Source organism: Xiphophorus hellerii, chromosome 17 (assembly GCF_003331165.1).
Source record: "Xiphophorus hellerii strain 12219 chromosome 17, Xiphophorus_hellerii-4.1, whole genome shotgun sequence".
NCBI classification, from domain to species: domain Eukaryota; kingdom Metazoa; phylum Chordata; class Actinopteri; order Cyprinodontiformes; family Poeciliidae; genus Xiphophorus; species Xiphophorus hellerii.
This window is the reverse complement of record NC_045688.1, coordinates 20728813-20746629: the sequence shown is the minus strand read 5'-3', so window position 1 is coordinate 20746629 and position 17817 is coordinate 20728813. Positions and strand designations below refer to the sequence as shown.

The 17817-nt window shown below is 41.7% G+C and overlaps 1 protein-coding gene across 9 annotated transcripts in view; it reads left to right on the top strand.

Moving 5' to 3' along the window:
* The window catches only part of LOC116737092 (pleckstrin homology domain-containing family A member 5), a 158595-nt gene that overhangs the window by 15711 nt on the left and 125067 nt on the right, over positions 1 to 17817 (top strand). Inside the window, exon 4 of one of the 9 annotated variants that reach the window (XM_032590075.1) lies at positions 4203 to 4973. The exons of 7 other annotated variants lie outside the window; for them this stretch is intronic. In XM_032590075.1, coding sequence (XP_032445966.1) covers positions 4203 to 4206 — 4 coding nt within the window. In that variant the 3' untranslated portion in view covers positions 4207 to 4973. Of the gene's footprint in view, positions 1 to 3069; positions 3203 to 4202; positions 4974 to 17817 lie in introns of those variants that run through there. One more of the 9 variants, XM_032590074.1, reaches the window with a different exon arrangement.

Here is a 17817-nt window from a genome sequence, read left to right as displayed (position 1 = left end):
AACTTTAATGCTGTCGTTCAAAACATCGTGAAACACAGGGCTCATTTTCTTGGACGCTAGCGCTTCCCTGTGTATCACACAGTGCGTCCACTTGATGTCGGGATTCTCTTTTTTAATCCGCGCTATGAGCCCTTTCGCGCTGCCCGTCATTGATGCAGCCGCATCTGTGCAGACGCTGCTGCAGGATTTCCAGCTGATAGCGTTTTCAGTGAAAAACATGTTAACAACATTAAAAATGTCCTCTCCGTTTGTTCGCCCCTCCATTTCTTTGCAGAATAGGATGTGTTCACAGATGTCGTCCGTGTCAATGTACAAATGCAACAAGTTGCGCATTTCCACTCACATCTGTGGATTCATCCAGCTGCAGTGAAAATGAGTCGCCAAGTTTCCCCACAACTTGTTCGACAATGTCTGTGCCCATGTTATCTATTCTGCGGCAAACGGTGTCATTAGACAGAGGCACAGTTTTTAATGTATCCGCTGATTTTTTGTCCAGCATAGTTTCGGCCAATACAACAGCAGCGGGGAGCAGTAGGTCTTCCGCTATGGTGAACGGTTTTTTGGCTTTAGCAACGAGCAAAGACACCGCGTAAGAAGCCTCCAGGGCTTTGGCTGATGTAGTGGAGGCTTTTCGCATTGTGGCTTGGGATGACTTGAACTCAGAAAGTTTTCTCCTGAAGAACTCTGGTGGCTTACCAATGTGACATCCATGTTTTGTGGTGAGATGCCGCTGGATGTGCTCCGGCTTCATGCTAGCGTTGGCTAATTTCTCCCCGCAAAAAAAACACAGTGCCTGGAGGGGGTCAGAGATCGTGGACGTAAATCCCATTAAAACATACTTTTCCATGTACGTTCTGTACTTCGTCGGCTCTGGTTTTGCCTTCTTTTTCACTTTATCTGTACTTTCAGCAGCATTGCTGCTACGCTTTAGCCACGTCTCCATAGTTACAGTGTAATCATGATAACGACAGGTCGTTGACGAGTGCCCTGGGTCCGTGGGTCAAACTAACTTGGTGGGGGGGTCCATTTTATTTTAAAGGATATTGAAACTAAATACTGAATATAAAATTCAGTGCATGAACACACATTTATATTTTATCGAACTTTTTACAAAATATTTTTTCCCAAGACTTATTATGAGGAGCCTACTGATTTTTTAAAGATATTTTGAAAAGCTTCACGTACCCCCAGGGGTACGCGTACCCCCATTTGAGAACCACTGATCTACACAATTAATCTGTAGTTATGCAGCAGCTACTGTCTCTACAGGAGCTGTTTTAGAATGTAACATGCTTTATAAATACATTTGACCTTGACCAATATACGTTCTCATAAATGTTAGCCATCCAGCCATACATTGATTGTGAATAAAACAGATTTCTTTTTTACCTTTGTTACTTCCATGTAATCCATTATACACTGCACCTGGAAAGTATTACTATATTGTATATCTATTTTTATAACCTGTTAAGTGACTGCGATGCGAATTAGCTTATGCTATAATCTGATGCAGTGCATCAAATAGCGACATTTATGTATGAGCTGTACATTGTCCCTTTTCAAATAAAGTTTTAGTAAAATCCATCAGGTTGGATGGTAGGCGTCTGTCAGCCGTCTTCAGATCTCTTCAGAGATTTTCACTCCGATTCCAGTCTTGGCCTTCCAGGATGTCCTGAGAGAGGTTCTGAAGCCTCTCATTTGGTGCTGTAAATCTGGATGTAAACAATGGGTGACAATTATAAATATGAAATGATCAACTGTGAAATCTCAAATGCCTATGGACAGTGTGTGTGGCTAACAAAAGTTTTCATTTCATTTCATTTCATTATTCCTTTATTTAAGCAGGTAAACCCCCTTGAGATCTAGATCTAATTTTCAAGAGGGACCTGGGCAAAAGTGTTACTCACAATATCGTGTGAACCAACTCAGCAGGGAATCTAATCAATTCACAGGGTTTCCTGAATCAATATTGAATTAGGAAAAAAATTCCTTTGTATTGATTAATACTGTAGATGTTTTTACCCATCCCTATTTGTTACGGTGTAAATTGTGATATTTTTATGTAAACTTGTTTAATTTTTCAATATTAGGCCTGAAAACATTTTAGTGATGGCCTCTTGGGGTTTAAGGGAGTCTACTGGTATTGAATATTCCTATTGACTGCAAACTGTACAAGCTGGTTGAAGTCCATGTCACAGTTTTATGCCCGTTCGGTATAAAACATCTGACTCAGATAGGCTTGCATGGCAAGTCAGGAATTGGAATTGCGATCATTGCGTTCTTCAGCTTTGCACATGCATGATTCATTTGTAATGTGGACACAGAGTGGATTGGGTGTCCTCTCTGCTCTGTTGCTGCAGGATGACTGAGGCTGACTACCATGCTTAGGAAGCAGAAGGTCAGTGCTTGCTGTTTGCTTAGGACAGGTACTGCAGATCAATTGGTGCTTTCAAATGTTGTCCCCAAAGTCTCCAATAATACAAAAGTAAGTTAGTAGACTTGTGACTAGTCGCTTTTCTGGAAAAAGGTCACTAGAGGGGGCTACAATCATCATAATTCCCACTTTTTGCCAAGCCCCTTTTGGCACTGCTCACTTTGGTGCCATTTTTCAATATTTGTCTGGTGCTGTGGTTATGCTTTTACATGAGGACTGGTTCATATTTAAGGAGGAACGCGCCGCATGCGCAGTGTGTCGCAGCACCTCGTGCACCTCTGGATCTTTGTAAGTCGGCGTGAATCGCGCGCGCCGCCGTTCACACAAATTGGACGATCTGGAAGATTCTCTTCCAGGCGGCTCCAATGGAAACCTGAACTATAAACGTCATACTGCTGTCTTGGCTCAAAAACGCTCAACCCGAACTGTGGAAAGCGACTAGAACTCAGCCTTCAGTCCCTGACGTCACCGACAGAGAGAAAAGAGGATGTAAGCTAGGCGGCTGGGCTGATCCAGTTTACAATCAGTCTACAGTTAACTCATATTAAGGAAGAATAATTTATAAATTAACTTTGGAAAAAAGTTTGGCTCTCTCTTCCTTAAACTCCCGGGTCCTCTCAGCGGGCGACGTGCAGCCACAAGGAAAACAACAATGCGTGTTAACGTCACAGAGTTACAGAGTTTAATCCCATACAAAGCAACGCATGAATCAACAACAAAGCTGCAGAGGAACAGAGATATACATTCATTACCTTATACAGACAAAGACAGACAAGACAGACAAACAAAGACAAACAAAGACGCGTCTTTGGAGAGAGCTGATGCAAAAAAAGCAAAATAGTGGCAGCTCTCTGAAGTATTACTCCTGTGCACGAACTCTTATACTGAAGGTGTGTCTTTCCTTTTTAATATATTCAATTAAGGCGTACCTCTGGTTGACCAACTGGAAACTCCCTTAGGCACTCAGAAAAACTTAGAACTCCCCCTAATTTACGCCAAAGATCAAAGGCCATTTGGTCTCTGTTTCAACAAAAGAGCCAACAGCTGCGTCCTGGCCTCCTGGATTCTACGGTCATTTGGGCAAAGAAAAACAAAAGATAAGACTTCACAGATACCTGTGAAATCCGAAGTCTCTCCCGTTATCTCTCCTCCAGGCTCAAGTGATATTGCCCTGCAGTAGATGCTAATTTTATGGCCTCCTGTGCTCTGACAACACAGCAGGAGCTCCATTTAGAGATACTTTGAATACTTACCCATCTGGTTTAGTTTTAAATCCTTAACACAAACCTGTTCAAAATTAAGAAATTTGTTCAAAATAAGAGTGTTCAATATACCTTTTACACATGCCGTAAGATTAACTGTATTAAGCACTAAAAATAATCATTTTTCCTCAACACTCACTTTGTGAATAATGTCAGAGTTGCTACCTGTAACTAGTCCGGCTCCTTCGATGCGTTGCCAGTTTTGGCGGGTCTGAATCGCTGCCAACAAAAAACTCCGGTTCATCTCCAAGACGAGGAACAAAATATGCGTCCAGTTTTGGGCTTTTCCTTGCTCTCTTTTTTCCATCCTTTTCACTGTGCCACTCCATGTGTGGTAATGTGGCCTAGTTTTTTCTTTTTTTGAGCTCATTTCATGTCTCTTACATTGCTGTTTTGGATTTGCTTGTTATATTTTGAAGTTATTAACTTTTTTTATTAGATTTAGTTTGGGTTAGATTCTTGGTTTGTTGTGTTGCATGTTTTTCTGATTTTGTTTTGCTTTTGAGGTGACGTTACCACCTGCAGTGGCACAGGTGTTCTCAATTAGCCGAGCAGCGTGCAGACCGGGACGCCGGTAATAAAGAGGTAGCTGTGCAGTTGAAGAAAAAAGCAGAAGGAGCCGGACAGATCATAGGAGTAGGAGCAGCAGGGCGGCGGAACTGGCGGAATGGAGGACTGGTGGACTGGATGCCGCGGAGGTTCATCCAGCTGATCGCCGTCGAGGAAGGGACGGCCGGGTGTTTGAGAACGAGTGGTCGGATTGTCGCCGAGATTCGTCATGGCCGTGGAGGATTTGTCGGCTGGTGACAAGAAGGACTGAGCGCCGGAGAGGACCGCGCCCCCCCTTGGGCTGGCTAAGAGTCCATTCTTCCTTATACAGACTTAGCCATTGACTCTGCCGCTCATTACTGCCCTACATCTTTTTTTAAAATGACTCATCTTTTTAAAAATAAATTATTGTAAATTTTATTGGTCTTAAAACTCTGTCCACAATCCCTGCAGTCATTTATTAGGTACACCACTCGGGGGCCATACATGGAGCTCCCCTCATGTTAACTTAGTCTGTAGAAATGCTCTAGCTAGTTTGCCATCTGTTGCCAAGTGACTGATGATGACGTTGGTGGACGACAAGCTTTATCCAGCCGTAAAACTGGGTAAAGCTTGTCACATATTGTCTCCAAGAATACACTTGGAGACAATATGGACGGTCCACTTGTAATTTTGTGTGTCATAAAGTTAAATGTAAGAGTGAAAATAAAGCCAGTCATGTAGCAGAACATTTTATTCAATATTTTGCACCCACTATGTCACTAAAATCAGTCGGTCTTGTAAAGTTTTTTTTACCGCTCCAGGGGTCTTTTTGTGGGCTCTAGTGTCCCTTATATTAAAGTAGGCTGACAGAAAAGGGGAAAGACATGCGGCAAGTAACGTCGGAAAGAAATATCATGAAGACCAGACTATCCTCACTGTGTGTTCAGTCGTTTCTCCCCTGCTGTCCTCTGTTGATCTATCTGAGAGCCATGCCTCAACTCTATCTGCCGTGGTACCTTTAAAAATCTGCTGCACAGCCCTGTGATCACAACACTGACTGATTAGGAATATAGCCAACAATTAAGTATGGCAACAATTGTTTCACTGTCTGGTTTTCTACAAGTTAAAATCCTAACTTTGAAAATAAAGTGCATTTAGGCTAAGCTTACTTTATTGGCTCTCACCTAAGGAGCCTAACTAGATTTTTTTTTTTTCCAAAGTCTGCATGAGTTTTGCCAGTCTTGGAGCAGACACTTAAGGAGACAGATGATTAGCTGGATCATTTAGGATTTAAATATGTTTGCATTGGCTGCTTGACTTAACATCACTACTCATTTTGCGCCACAACCAAGTGGAGCGGATTGTCCAGCAGAGGTCAACAGGCCGGGACTCGAACCTGTGACGGCCACATACACGCACGTTTTCCCCCTGTGCCACTGCAACGTCCCAATTTTCCGCTGTTTAAATAACATCTCTGCTGGGAATGAACTAGGATTGAAGCTAACATTATTTTAGTAATCGAACACACCGTGTTCCAAATTATTACGCAAATTGGATTTAAGTGTCATAAAGATTACATTTTTTGTTGTGCTATTAAATTTATAGATGGTATTTGTCAGGATCTGTGTTTTTCCGTGTTTAGTTAGAGTTTTTTGTGTCCTTGAGTCTCTTCGTTGTCCTGTCCTCCCCTTGATTGTTCCCAGGTGTGTCTCGTTCTGTGATTACCCTCCTGTGTATTTAACTCCACCTGTGTTCCTTGTTCCTCGTCGGGTCCTCGTCAATTTTTCGTCAATGTCTAGTCTGTTCGTCGTCGGTGTGTCTCTGTGCGAGCTGCCTTGTTACTGGACTTATTTTCATTAAAAAACATCATATTCATCATACCTGGGTCCGCTGCATCTGCCTCACCACTCTCACCACCCGCACTTCATGACAGTATTGTGTGTCAGGGCTCTTTGAATCTAATTTTAATATAATTAATTTCAGAGAGCTGGTTGATTAGTTTGTATGATGAGCTCAATTAAAGGAAATCTACTTAAGAAGGATGTTCCACACTATTAAGCAGGCCACAGGTTTCAAGCAATATGGGAAAGAGAAAAGATCTCTCTGCTGAGGAAAATCATCAGATAGTGTAGTGCCGTATGACAAGGTATGAAAACATTAGATATTTAACGAAAACTGAAGCGTTATCGTACTGTGAAGAGATTTGTGGCTGATTCAGAACAAAGATGGGTTTGTACAGATAAAGGCAGAATGAGGAAGGTTTCTGTTAGACAAATTCATGGGATTAAGAGAGCAGCTGTTAAAATGCCCTTACAAAGCAGCAAACAGTTATTTGAAGCTGCTGGTGCCTCTGGAACCTCAAGGTGGAGGATCCTCCAGAGGCTTGCGGTGCTTGAACCTACTATTGGGCCCCCTAACCAGAGCTCACAAGCAGAAACGGTGGCAGTGGGCCCAGACGTACATGAAGATTCATTTTCAAACAGACTTGTTCACTGATGACTGCTGTACAACCCTGGATGGTCCAGATGGATGCAGTAGTGGATTGGTGGTGGATGGTCACCACGTCCCAACACGACTGTGACGTCAGCAAGGAGGTGGTGGAGTCATGCTTTGGGCCGAAATCATGGGGAGAGAGAGAGAGAGAGAGCTGGTCGGCCCCTTCAGAGTCCCTGAAGGTGCGAAAATGACCTCAGCAAAGTAAATGGACTTTCTGACTGATCACTTTCTTTCATGTTCAAAAAGAAGAGCCAGACCTTCAGTAGCAAAATCATCTTCATGCATGACAATGCACCATCTCATGCTGCAAGGAATACCACTGTGTCATTGGCTGCTATGGGCATAAAAGGGGAGAAACTCATGGTGTGGTCACCATCCTCCTCTGACCTCTGACCTCAACCCTATTGAGAACCTTTGGAGTTTCCTCAAGCAGAAGATCTGAGGGTGGAATGCAGTTCATATCAAACCAGCAGCTCTGAGAAGGTTTTCTGACATCCTGCAAAGAAATTCAAGCAGAAACTTTCCATAAACTCACAAGTTCAATGGATGCAAGAATCCAATGTTAACATGTAACTCGGTCTGTTAAGATGTTTTGATTGAAATAGCTTTTGATTTTAGTACATATGACCACTTAATGCTGCACGTTCAAAGAATGACTGTTTGCAGTTCTTTATAATCCATAAAATGTTTAGAAAATCTGCTGTGCATAATAATTTGGAAATTCGGAAAATTTGGAAATTAATTTGGAAAAGTGCATTTTGAGCTTTTTATTTTTGAAAAAAATACTGTTCTCATGGGGAGCTTTGTTGAGTAAAATTTGATTTATACTGTAATAGTTCATGACTTGAAAATTATACTGACCATCATTTACATTGACCATTTAAGAAAATCAGAGAAAATATCACTTGCATAATAATTTGGAACACGGTGTAAATTATCAGTTATTATGATGATTATTTGATTAATCAGATAAAATAATTGACACATTCTGCAGATTTTTCATTTAACACGTAGGCCTCTTTTATACAATATTAGAATACATTAAATAAGAAATAACCATTTTTTGTCTAAAATACAGTAACAGCATTCCTTTAGCAAGCTTTTGATCATTTTTATCGCAAACAAATCCATGGTGAGCAAGGGCGCCGGGATAGGTTTTCCTAAAATGTAAGTTTTCATAAAAAACCCAAATACAAACAAAAACACATCAAAATTTCTATGTAGCATGCAATGGACAGATAAAATACACTAATTTCTTCCTATAGTAGTCACATTTAGCAGGAAAATTAATAGGTAGTTGCAGCAGGCAAGCGGTAAACTAAGCTATCTGGAATCAAAAGTTCAGCGGGTTTGAACCGGAGGTTGAGAGACATTGTGCTGAAAATCTAAAAATAAAACCTCTGACAACTGCAGACATCACAAAGGACGAATGCAGGACGAAGAGAGGTGATCTGCGCTGGTGGGGAGTTTTTAAATTATTTTATTTGTCAAATAGTTTAAATAGTTAGAATAATTTTGCCTGCTTTCTGCGTAACGTCAACTGATAATCGCTGTATAAAGTCCTTGACTTTAAAAAGTTTTAGGAGATATTTGAGGTTTCCCTAGGATGTGTGCTTGTGTTTCAGCATTATCCATGGACCAATGCTGTGCTTTACTAACAGGTTATTTACATAACCTGAAGTGTGTTCCCACAGGTGGCACTACAAGGCAATCCAAAGAAAGTTGTGATTTCCAGTGAACTCCTTGCTTATCAGAAGTGTTGGCATAACAACCAGCTGCCCTGGGGTACTGACAATAATTTAAATATAGAGATGAGTTGTCTAGGTCTTAATGTTTAAAACTTACCTGTTTATTCAGAATCACAACTGAAGTTGAGAAATCTGTGCACGAGTCAGAGCATGTATGCTCTTTATAATGCACCATAGAGACTAAATGTTTTTAACATCTATATTAGATGTGGGTATAAAGAGCAGTGAAGTCCATGCAAGTGACCAGATATTTTAATGGATACCAGCGTTTACATTGATAGAACTTAAACTTTAGCACTTAACCACATATTGCATCCCAGCAGTCTTCTTTAGGCATTAATATTGCGTAATGATTTGGTATGTTGTGCATTTCTATTGTTCACAGTAATCATGCAGGATTTCACTGTGCCTGACCAGGACCTTTCGGTGTGTTTTTTCACTGTAAACATAGGTTTTCTTTGGGTTCTCTGAGTCCAAAACACACTTGTAAGGCTAATTAGCCTCTCCAAGCTGCTCTTGGGTGTGTGTCTGTGCGTACAAGACTGTTCTTGTGTTTCTGGAATGGCACTCATCCAGGGTGTCTGCATCTTGCCCATCGACTGCTGGAGATTTACACCCATCCCCATGGGTGCATGACTAATAGCTATGTGTAAAGATTTGTGTTTTGTCTACTTTCTGATGCTTCCTTCTGAGATAGGGTGTGTGGAACTGTTTCATTTTTCTGGCACAATATCACGGTTGAATTAAGAGCCATTTTCAAACTTTTTAAGTTGTCTAAGTAAGTGGATTTCTAATTTCTTTAAAATTGACAATATGTGCATAAGACTGTTTTTTTGTACTAAAATAGATGCTACTAATAATTGATGAATGAATCGAGCCACTTGCCTCTGTCTCCTTGTTGTGAAGTGACCCAGCAGAGCCAGATTGGGATGAAAAGGTTTTCTAGTGAGGCTACACAGCATCACTGTGATGACAAGAATATGAACCCAGTTTGTGTGAAAGCTGCCAAGCCTCTTTCACTGATGTCAACAATCAGGGTTTTGCCAGCTGAGCTCAACCTGACACTCCACTTTATTGTGTGTGTGTTTGAAACAAACACAGAGGACAACATGAATAGGATTTGTGAGATTAACTAGTGCTCTGAAGTCAGCTGGGGGCTTATGTTCTGTTTATGATTATAGTATTAAAGCAAAATATGGCAGCAGAAATTGGCTTTTTGAAGGATGAAAAACTGTCTGTTATTTCTGAGGATTTTTCATTTGGAAAATTCTAATGTGATTGAGCATCATTTTGGGGTCAGAATTAAGTTGCATTAAAGGGGGTATTATGTATTCTCCAGGCACATGGTGCCATTTTATGGCACTTAACTGTTGCCTTCGCAGGGTTTCCAACACAAATCTTGCTAAGTCCAGTGGTCGGATCTCCAGGGCCGCCCACTAGCGGGCCACCATTTTTTTTTGTATTAAAAAATACTACGTTGACAGGAAAGGTAAAATTATAACTTTGTAATTGCCTATTTGAAGACTTTGTTTATGTGATGATAATTGTATTACTGTTTCACTTGATATAAATATTTGAAACATCAAAAATGATGAATTTGGTCCAAACAGAGGTCAACATAACAGACTTCAACAGATGTAGTAACAAAAGAACTCAAGCACAAAACTGATCCTACAAGTTTTGTGCTTGTGAGGTCACAAGCTTGCTTTACTAACAGAAAGCAAGTTTACTTAAAAAGTGGCTGATTAGACCACTGCTGACACACAAGGGGTAAATAATAAACTGACATACAAACCTTAATTAACAAAGTCAAAGTAGGGCGTGCCGTGGTGGCGTAGTGGTTAGCGCGACCCGTATTTGGAGGCCTTGAGTCCTCGATGCGGCCGTCGCGGGTTCAACTCCCGGACCCGACGACATTTGCCGCATGTCTTCCCCCCTCTCCTTCCCCGTTTCCGTTTACTATCATATAAGGGACAGTAGAGCCCACAAAAAAAAAGACCCCTTGGAGGGGTAAAAAAAAACCAAAGTCAAAGTAATACTATAAGTAATTTTTAAATACAACAAATAGCAATAGAGCTCACTGCCAAAAGAGAAGAAAAACTAAAGAAACAAACAATTTCCCCCTTCCTCTGGTGAACAGATGGTGTCATGCCAGCCATATAAAAGAACAAAGTGGCCTGATTGTTGCTGCCACTAGTCAGAAGGAACCGAGTGGGGGAGTCACACAGGAGGGCTGCTCTATGAGGTGAACCCCGGCGTGGAGACTAAAGCCCTGAAGAGGAGCTGGGGGGAAAATCCGGTTCTTGGTGAGAGCAGCGTTTAGGCAACCTGAATGGTTTGTTGTTACACAATAGCCAGTCCCGCCCTAAACCTCACAACACCCATGGGCTGAATACTGACCAGCTCTCCGTCTAACAGGTCCGGAAAACCTCTCAACCTTCGAGTATTACCCTGAAGCAGGTCTAGGAGAGATGATCTGTCTAAGCTGGTGTCGAAGGAGACTCAACTAGCCTCTAACTACCTACGATCCAGGAGTTACGACCTTTTTCAGTTAAGAAGCAGTCAGCTGAGTAGCCCTCACAACTGCATAACTTCAATAACCACTCCTGTTGATGGTAGCTCTCCCTCTATCAACAACATGCACTTGTTACAGACTAGTCAATTTTCAGTAGCTCGGCATAAGCCCTAAGGTCATTATTTTATCAACACTAAAGGAATTTCTGAAGCCACCACATTTCTAGATTTTACATTAACTAGAAGAATCATAAAATGACAACTGACTCAATTAATTTCAATGTCCACAATCCTTATTAGAATTTTGATGCATCTTTATTAAGCAAGCGTTTAGCAGGGGTAAATGACAGACAGTTTAATTATCAATGATTACAAAATAAAAGTAAAAATCAATTTGAATATAATCACCTTAATAATTTCCTAACTTTTTTTCCCTAAACTGTGTCACTAATTTACTGAAAGAGGCTTTGGGAGGCAGTTCAACTCATACCCAGATGGAAAATGATCTCAGCAACGGAAGGTTCCAATGTCCTTGGTTTGAGGTTTGTCTTCATACAGCAAAATCCCACTTAGAATAGAGGCTAGGTAGAACCAGTTGTTGTCTTCCGAACACTCAGTTCTTCATCACTACTGTGATAATTTGTCTAATCCCCAAGTCCGTTGCAACAGCTTTGAAATCTTTGGGTTGAGCGCAGAGCAGTCGGTCGAATCAGGAACCAGGGATTTAGGATTGATGGATCTTGTCTCTTTCCAGCAGTGTAGAGTTGTTGCTTCCCCGTGGTTCCAGGGCGCGGTCCTCTGCTGATCTTCTCTCTGCATCCTTGTGTTGCTAACTTCTGCACCGGAGACAAAGAACATCTCTTCTTGTTCTTCCTGGTCTTATATACCAGTGGTCCCCAACCCCCGGGCCGCGGACCGGTACCAGTCCATGGACCAATTGGTACCGGGCCGTGCAAGAAATAATTAAATACTTCCGTTTTATGTGTTGAGTCTGGAGGATCTTTTATTTTGAAAATCCTTTAACCGGATTCTGTCGGTTACGTCTTGTGTGCCAACATTGAGCCCACAAGCACCAGAATGAGTTAGAAACAGCAGCAACAGTATAGGTGTTGGTTCATCTCGACACCCCCCCCCCCCGTCCCCTGTCCGCAGCAAATATGCGAAAAGGTTGGGGACCACTGTTATATACCCTCTCAACCCATGACTCTACAGTATATGGCATACGTGACTTCTCAAGCATTCAACTACTTCATGGAAAGTCCTCATCATCCCCACATTTGGTCAACACCCTTACTCACTTCCTTGTTCTGACCATCTGGTTTCAGATCCTTATTTAGAACACAGTCTGAGGCAAGTCCGGACATGTTCAGACTTGCCTCTTCCCTGCCTCTGTACCTAACACATTGTTTGATTATTTCAATTACATTTTTATATATGCTGTATGATTATCATAACCATTAAACACAGCATTCTTTAATGCATTCTTGCATACATTACTCCTTTTAGTAATTGTTTGCTTTTGATTTTATTATTTTTAATTCATCCTATTTCATAATCAACTCTTCTTTAATCATCAATAAATCAAAATACAAGATTCACTTATTTCTCTCAGGCCTTCATGATTTGTTTTCTGCATTAACCTGGAATGATCTCACCTCCTCACACCAGTTTTCACAACAGGTTGCCATGGGAGATTATGGAATTTCTCAGTCTTGCATGACAGAATCAAGGCAACACTCTAGGTATACTGTATTCTTAATGACGGAATAACTTTATATCATGATATAAAGCTCAAAAAAGTTGATTTTCTATAATACCGCCCCTTTAAATGGGCAACCTTTGGATTTAGGTAATTTATTCAAAAGATATGCTCCAATACTCACACGTAAATATTATTGAAAAGAAAAAGCCAGGGTCCTAAGGTGCTAAGGGATACAACACAACCCAAATAAGTAGGCCTTAGTCCACAACGCGGCCGTCGCAGCTTTGAGTACCGGCCTGATGATCTTTTCCGCATGTCTTCCCCCTCTCTCATTACCTACTTTTCTGTCTGACCACTCTCAAGTAAAGACCACTTGAGCCAACAAAAAACAATAACATACACATCACAGCAAGCTAATGTTATATAGTTCAGGTGTTTTACACCAGCCGGCACAAAGCTACAACTCAGACTTAATGCTGACTATCACTGCACTGTTTCTTGGTTCATCATCGCATGTTCTGTTAATTTCGCTAAAAAGACATCATGATAACCAGACTCGTTACACCTAAACATAGACAATTATGGAGGGGAAATATGTTCAGTGAATAAATTTAGAGAAAGAAAGCTAGGGATTTATCATCAGGAGGAGGAGGAATAATGGAAGCGAAGAAAAGGGATTCTGGTTGCAAAGAAGAGCTTCTGGGTTTAGTGGTAAAAATGTGCCTGTGGAACAGCAAGATAATGTTCTCCTCTGTCAGCTTAGTGCCAGCAGTCTCTCTCTCTCTTTCTCTCCTCCTCTATCTCCTCCTGTCATCACTCTGTGAATCCCTCTCTCCATTGTAATCCATCCCTTTACACATATCTCTATCCTCCTCCATGCTCCTTTATGTCTGATTGCTGTAACGTATTCCTCTCAGGCTGGCTTCAGTGTGGGTGTTTGAGCACTGAGAGTAAGATCTTTACTGATGAGTTGACATGGCCTGGTAAATCTCTGAGTGGGGACATTGTTCATGTGAACTGAATAAAGCACCTGCACTGACGACTTTGTGTGACATGTTAAATCTGTGAGTGGGCAGTTCTAAGATGAGCATTAGCATTTTCTATAGATGATTCAGTTTTTACTTATGGACACTAAAATTGACCATCAGTGTGTTTCACTTAACATATTTTACATCTGGTTGCTTTGTTTTACAATCTAATATGTCATATATGTAAACAAGCTGACTTATACTTGATTTTTGGTTTGGTTGAGGACCACAACTAGCTGCAAATACTTCAGACTACCTGTAAAAGCGCTTATAACTGCCTGTTGTTATAGTTCAAGAACCAAGTCTGCATTAATTTCTATTAACATGTAAAGTGGAAATCTTCTTGGCTCTACCACAAAAGCTAGCATTTATTTTCTTCATTAACTTCGCTCTTTGAGTAGAGCCAATAAATTCTTAAGAAAAAATGCCATTCCTGTACTCGCTGCTTTGCAAACGCCAGCCTGTGTGTTAAATATTGTTGTGTATATCAGCACAATTGAATTCACAAACACAATATTTTCATTTATTATAAGAATGTAGTAACTTTTTTTTTAGTGTTTTGTGAGTGATGTGTTTTATGAGAGAGAGGAGAGTTCCCACATGTAGGTTGTGTTCTCACTTTGCTCACCATTCATCTCTGGGTTAGTCAGTGTAGTGGTGCTGTGCATGGGCTGCACACACTGCAAAACCTGAATGCATTAGCTGTTTTGTGCAGCAGGCAACTCTTTGATGTGGTGTGTGTGTTCCTGAATGTTTGGGGTGTATAAAGGCAGGCTTGGCTCAGTGGAATCTCCTCTCTGCCAAGTATCCTCTGAAGACTGCTGTGAGCCAGGAGCTGATGCACTCCTATGAGGTTAACAGCAGCAACACAGGAGGTTTTCTTTGTCTGAGGTGTTAGCTGTGTGGCAGGCAGGTGGTCAGTTAGCTTCCATTCAAACAGGTGACTGTTGGCAGCACTGCTGTAAGAGATTAAAAAGTACAACTCATGTTTTTAGATTTTAGTTTGATATTCTTCATGGTTTTGAAAGATTCTAGCAGCTGCTAACTGATCAATACATGATCTTATTGTGTTGTTTAGAATTTAATAACTGTTAGACTAAATACACAGTTTAGTACTCTTGTTCCTCTCTGGGTTTTCTGATCTTATGTAAGAAACTAATCTGAAAATGTTAACAAAAACTTTTGAAATAAAAAAAACTTTTCTTGTTGATGGCTTTGAACATGGGTTTCCCACAGAAAGGTTTGCATGCAGTGTAGGTTATCCTGCAATAGTCAGCCCCGCCCACTCCTCACTACTCCCCAGGGCTGCCTACTGACCAGTTCTCCGTCTAACAGGTCCGGAAAATCTCTGAGTCCTGGGTATTACCCTAAGAGTACTCTATAAGAGATAATCTATTTAAACTGGTAGCGAAAGTGACTCGTCTAGCTCTAACTACCTCCAATCCAGAAGTTATGACCCTTTACAGTTAAGAAACAATCAGCTGAGTAGCCCTCGCAGCTGCATAATTCCAATAACCACTTCTGTTAACGGTAGCCCACTTTCTAAATCATAACTTGCACTTGGAACCGGCTAGATTATGTTTAGTGACTTAGAGGTAAGTCCCAGGGTCATTATTTACTCTCACCAAAGGAAATTATGAAGCCTCCTATTTACTGGAATCATGTACATTAGTTTTACCTTGATTAAAAGAACTGGACAAAGATTAAATGACTCTATTAATTCCAATGTCCACCAACCTCATTAGAATTTTGTAGTACAAATTTATTAAGCAAGCTTAAGCAGGGATATGCGACATACAAATCAATTATCAATCATATATAGATCAAAAACAGTGTAATAAAATTTACATGTATAATCATACTACTCTGTCTCCTTTCCCTAAGAGTTAAGACGCAAGTTCTGAAATAGAATTTCAATGAGCAGATTCAACTCATACCCAGACGATGGTGGATCTTTTGGCAACAGGAATTTCTTGCGTCCTTGGTTGAGGTCCTTGCCTGGTGTGGAAAAACCCTCCTCAGAAAGGTAGCAAAGCAGAAAGGGTCTGAATCCTTTTGCAAAACCCAGTTCTTTATCCCTGAGGGACCTTTGTCCTTCCTCCAAGTCTTGTTGCAGAGTTTGAAAAGGCTGGGTTGAGACGAGACCAGCGGTCGAATAAAGAACCAGAGATGGGGCGATGGGACCCAGTCCTTTCTTAGCGGTGTGAAGTCCGAGCTTCCCCGTGGTTCTGAAGTGTGGTCCGTAGCTTAATCTGCTCCTCTGTGAGTTGTTTCTCCTTCTGCGCCGCCGGACTGGGAACGGCTGGTTCCTCTTTTCAGCCCCTTTTTATGCCTCTCTCCACCATGTATGTGTATGGGGAGGTTTGGCCTACGTGACTTTCTTCACGGCCGCTGTCTCTCATGAAAAAGTCCCCCCCATTTCTCAACCTGCTTGCTGACCACAGTGGAATTTCCCGTACTTCTCCTTTCTTCCTGTGCTCCTTGGCCATCTGTTCAGAACTGCTTGCGACATTTCCTGTTCTCAGAGCTGTACTGCACATTCGTCTCTTCTATATTCTATAACTCACTTTATCTATTAAAACTCAGTAAACACATTCAACTTCTTGTTAAATTGATTTCAGATGATTATAACTTCATATTCATTGACAATACATCACATCTTTTCCATACATCACATCTTTTCCTTGTTGTTAATTATTAACATAATCATTACATATTTAAATCATTACAGATCATTAATCAGAGATGCTTTGCAGAAAGTTATTGAGTGATTACTTATATTCATGTTATTCAGACTTATTCAACTTAATTAACTTTTAATCAAACTACAGGATTACTTTATTTCTTCCAAGCCATTATGCATCTTTTTCTGCGTGTGCCTGGAAAGATCTCATACCCTTATGCCAGTTTTCTTGACACCCCCTCCATGAGATCGGACGGTGCTGCGCAGAAAACACAGAGTCCAAAGTCAAAAGAGATCAAGTCCATCACCACAAGTGGCAGTGAGGATGTCCCGCTCATAGCAGGTAACCGGAGACGATGAAGGTGTCCAGGAATCCACAACCTCATACTCCGACAGATTGGATGGCGGAGAAAGCCAGTGTTCTGCACCCAAATCGTTGTCAAGGGTAGTTTCACCTGAGACAGAAAGGGTGGAACGCTCCAGCGGAGGCTGCAGAGGCGAAGGCAAGTCCATGCCAAAGTCTGGCAGCGCGGACGGGTTGTTGCAGTAGCCTTCCAATTCTGCCAGCAGATTCTGGAAATCCATATCACTTGGTGATGGAGATGAAGGGGAAAGGATGTCCTCAGTCTGGCATGCTTGGGGAGATGAACTGAGGTTCTCAGTTTGGGTACCTCTCTCGTCAGTCGCACTGCTGGTTTGGCATCCGACGTCGATAAACAAATCTGGAGACACGGGACGTGTAGGCGGAAGGTAGTCGCCCACCGCCACAATTCGGCCGTCCAACAGATGTAAAGTTGGGAGGCATTGCCGAGTAATTTGGTGTTCCCATAATTTATGAATCACGGGCAGCCGTAGTCCCGTATACAACGGAGATGTGGTGAAGTCGTCGTCGTCTAGGCCAAACGCAGAGGTCCACACGATTTTGTGCACCCGTTCCAGGGATCTAGAGGTGGAATCCGCTATGTAGGGCAAATCCTCCAGCCCTGTGGCGCAGAGGATTGCCGTTACATTGCTAAAATTGGCGCTCACGCATTTGTGACACCAGCGGGAAGACGATGCAACCCAAATGAATCCATAAGATTCTGCAGTGATTCCACACCCCACACAGCAGGTTGATGCCTGAGGAGAAACAGTAACCCAGGTAACTTCATGATCAGTGGTTATTGATTAACTACATGTACTTACAACGACGAAAATGCAAAAGCGAAAGCTGAGAGAGTAGGCTGGTTTAAGCCCGTGTGCCGGCGTGTTTTGCGAGCCAAGGTGAATTAATCACAGGAGCCGGAATGTCATGATCCGGAGCGGGTTCACCTCGATCATAGACATGAGCTGAATCATGGAATATTGCCGCGTAGGTCATCAGCCATACAACAATGGCTAGGTCCGAGGTCTCACGGAGCCAGTAGAGGACCACCAGGA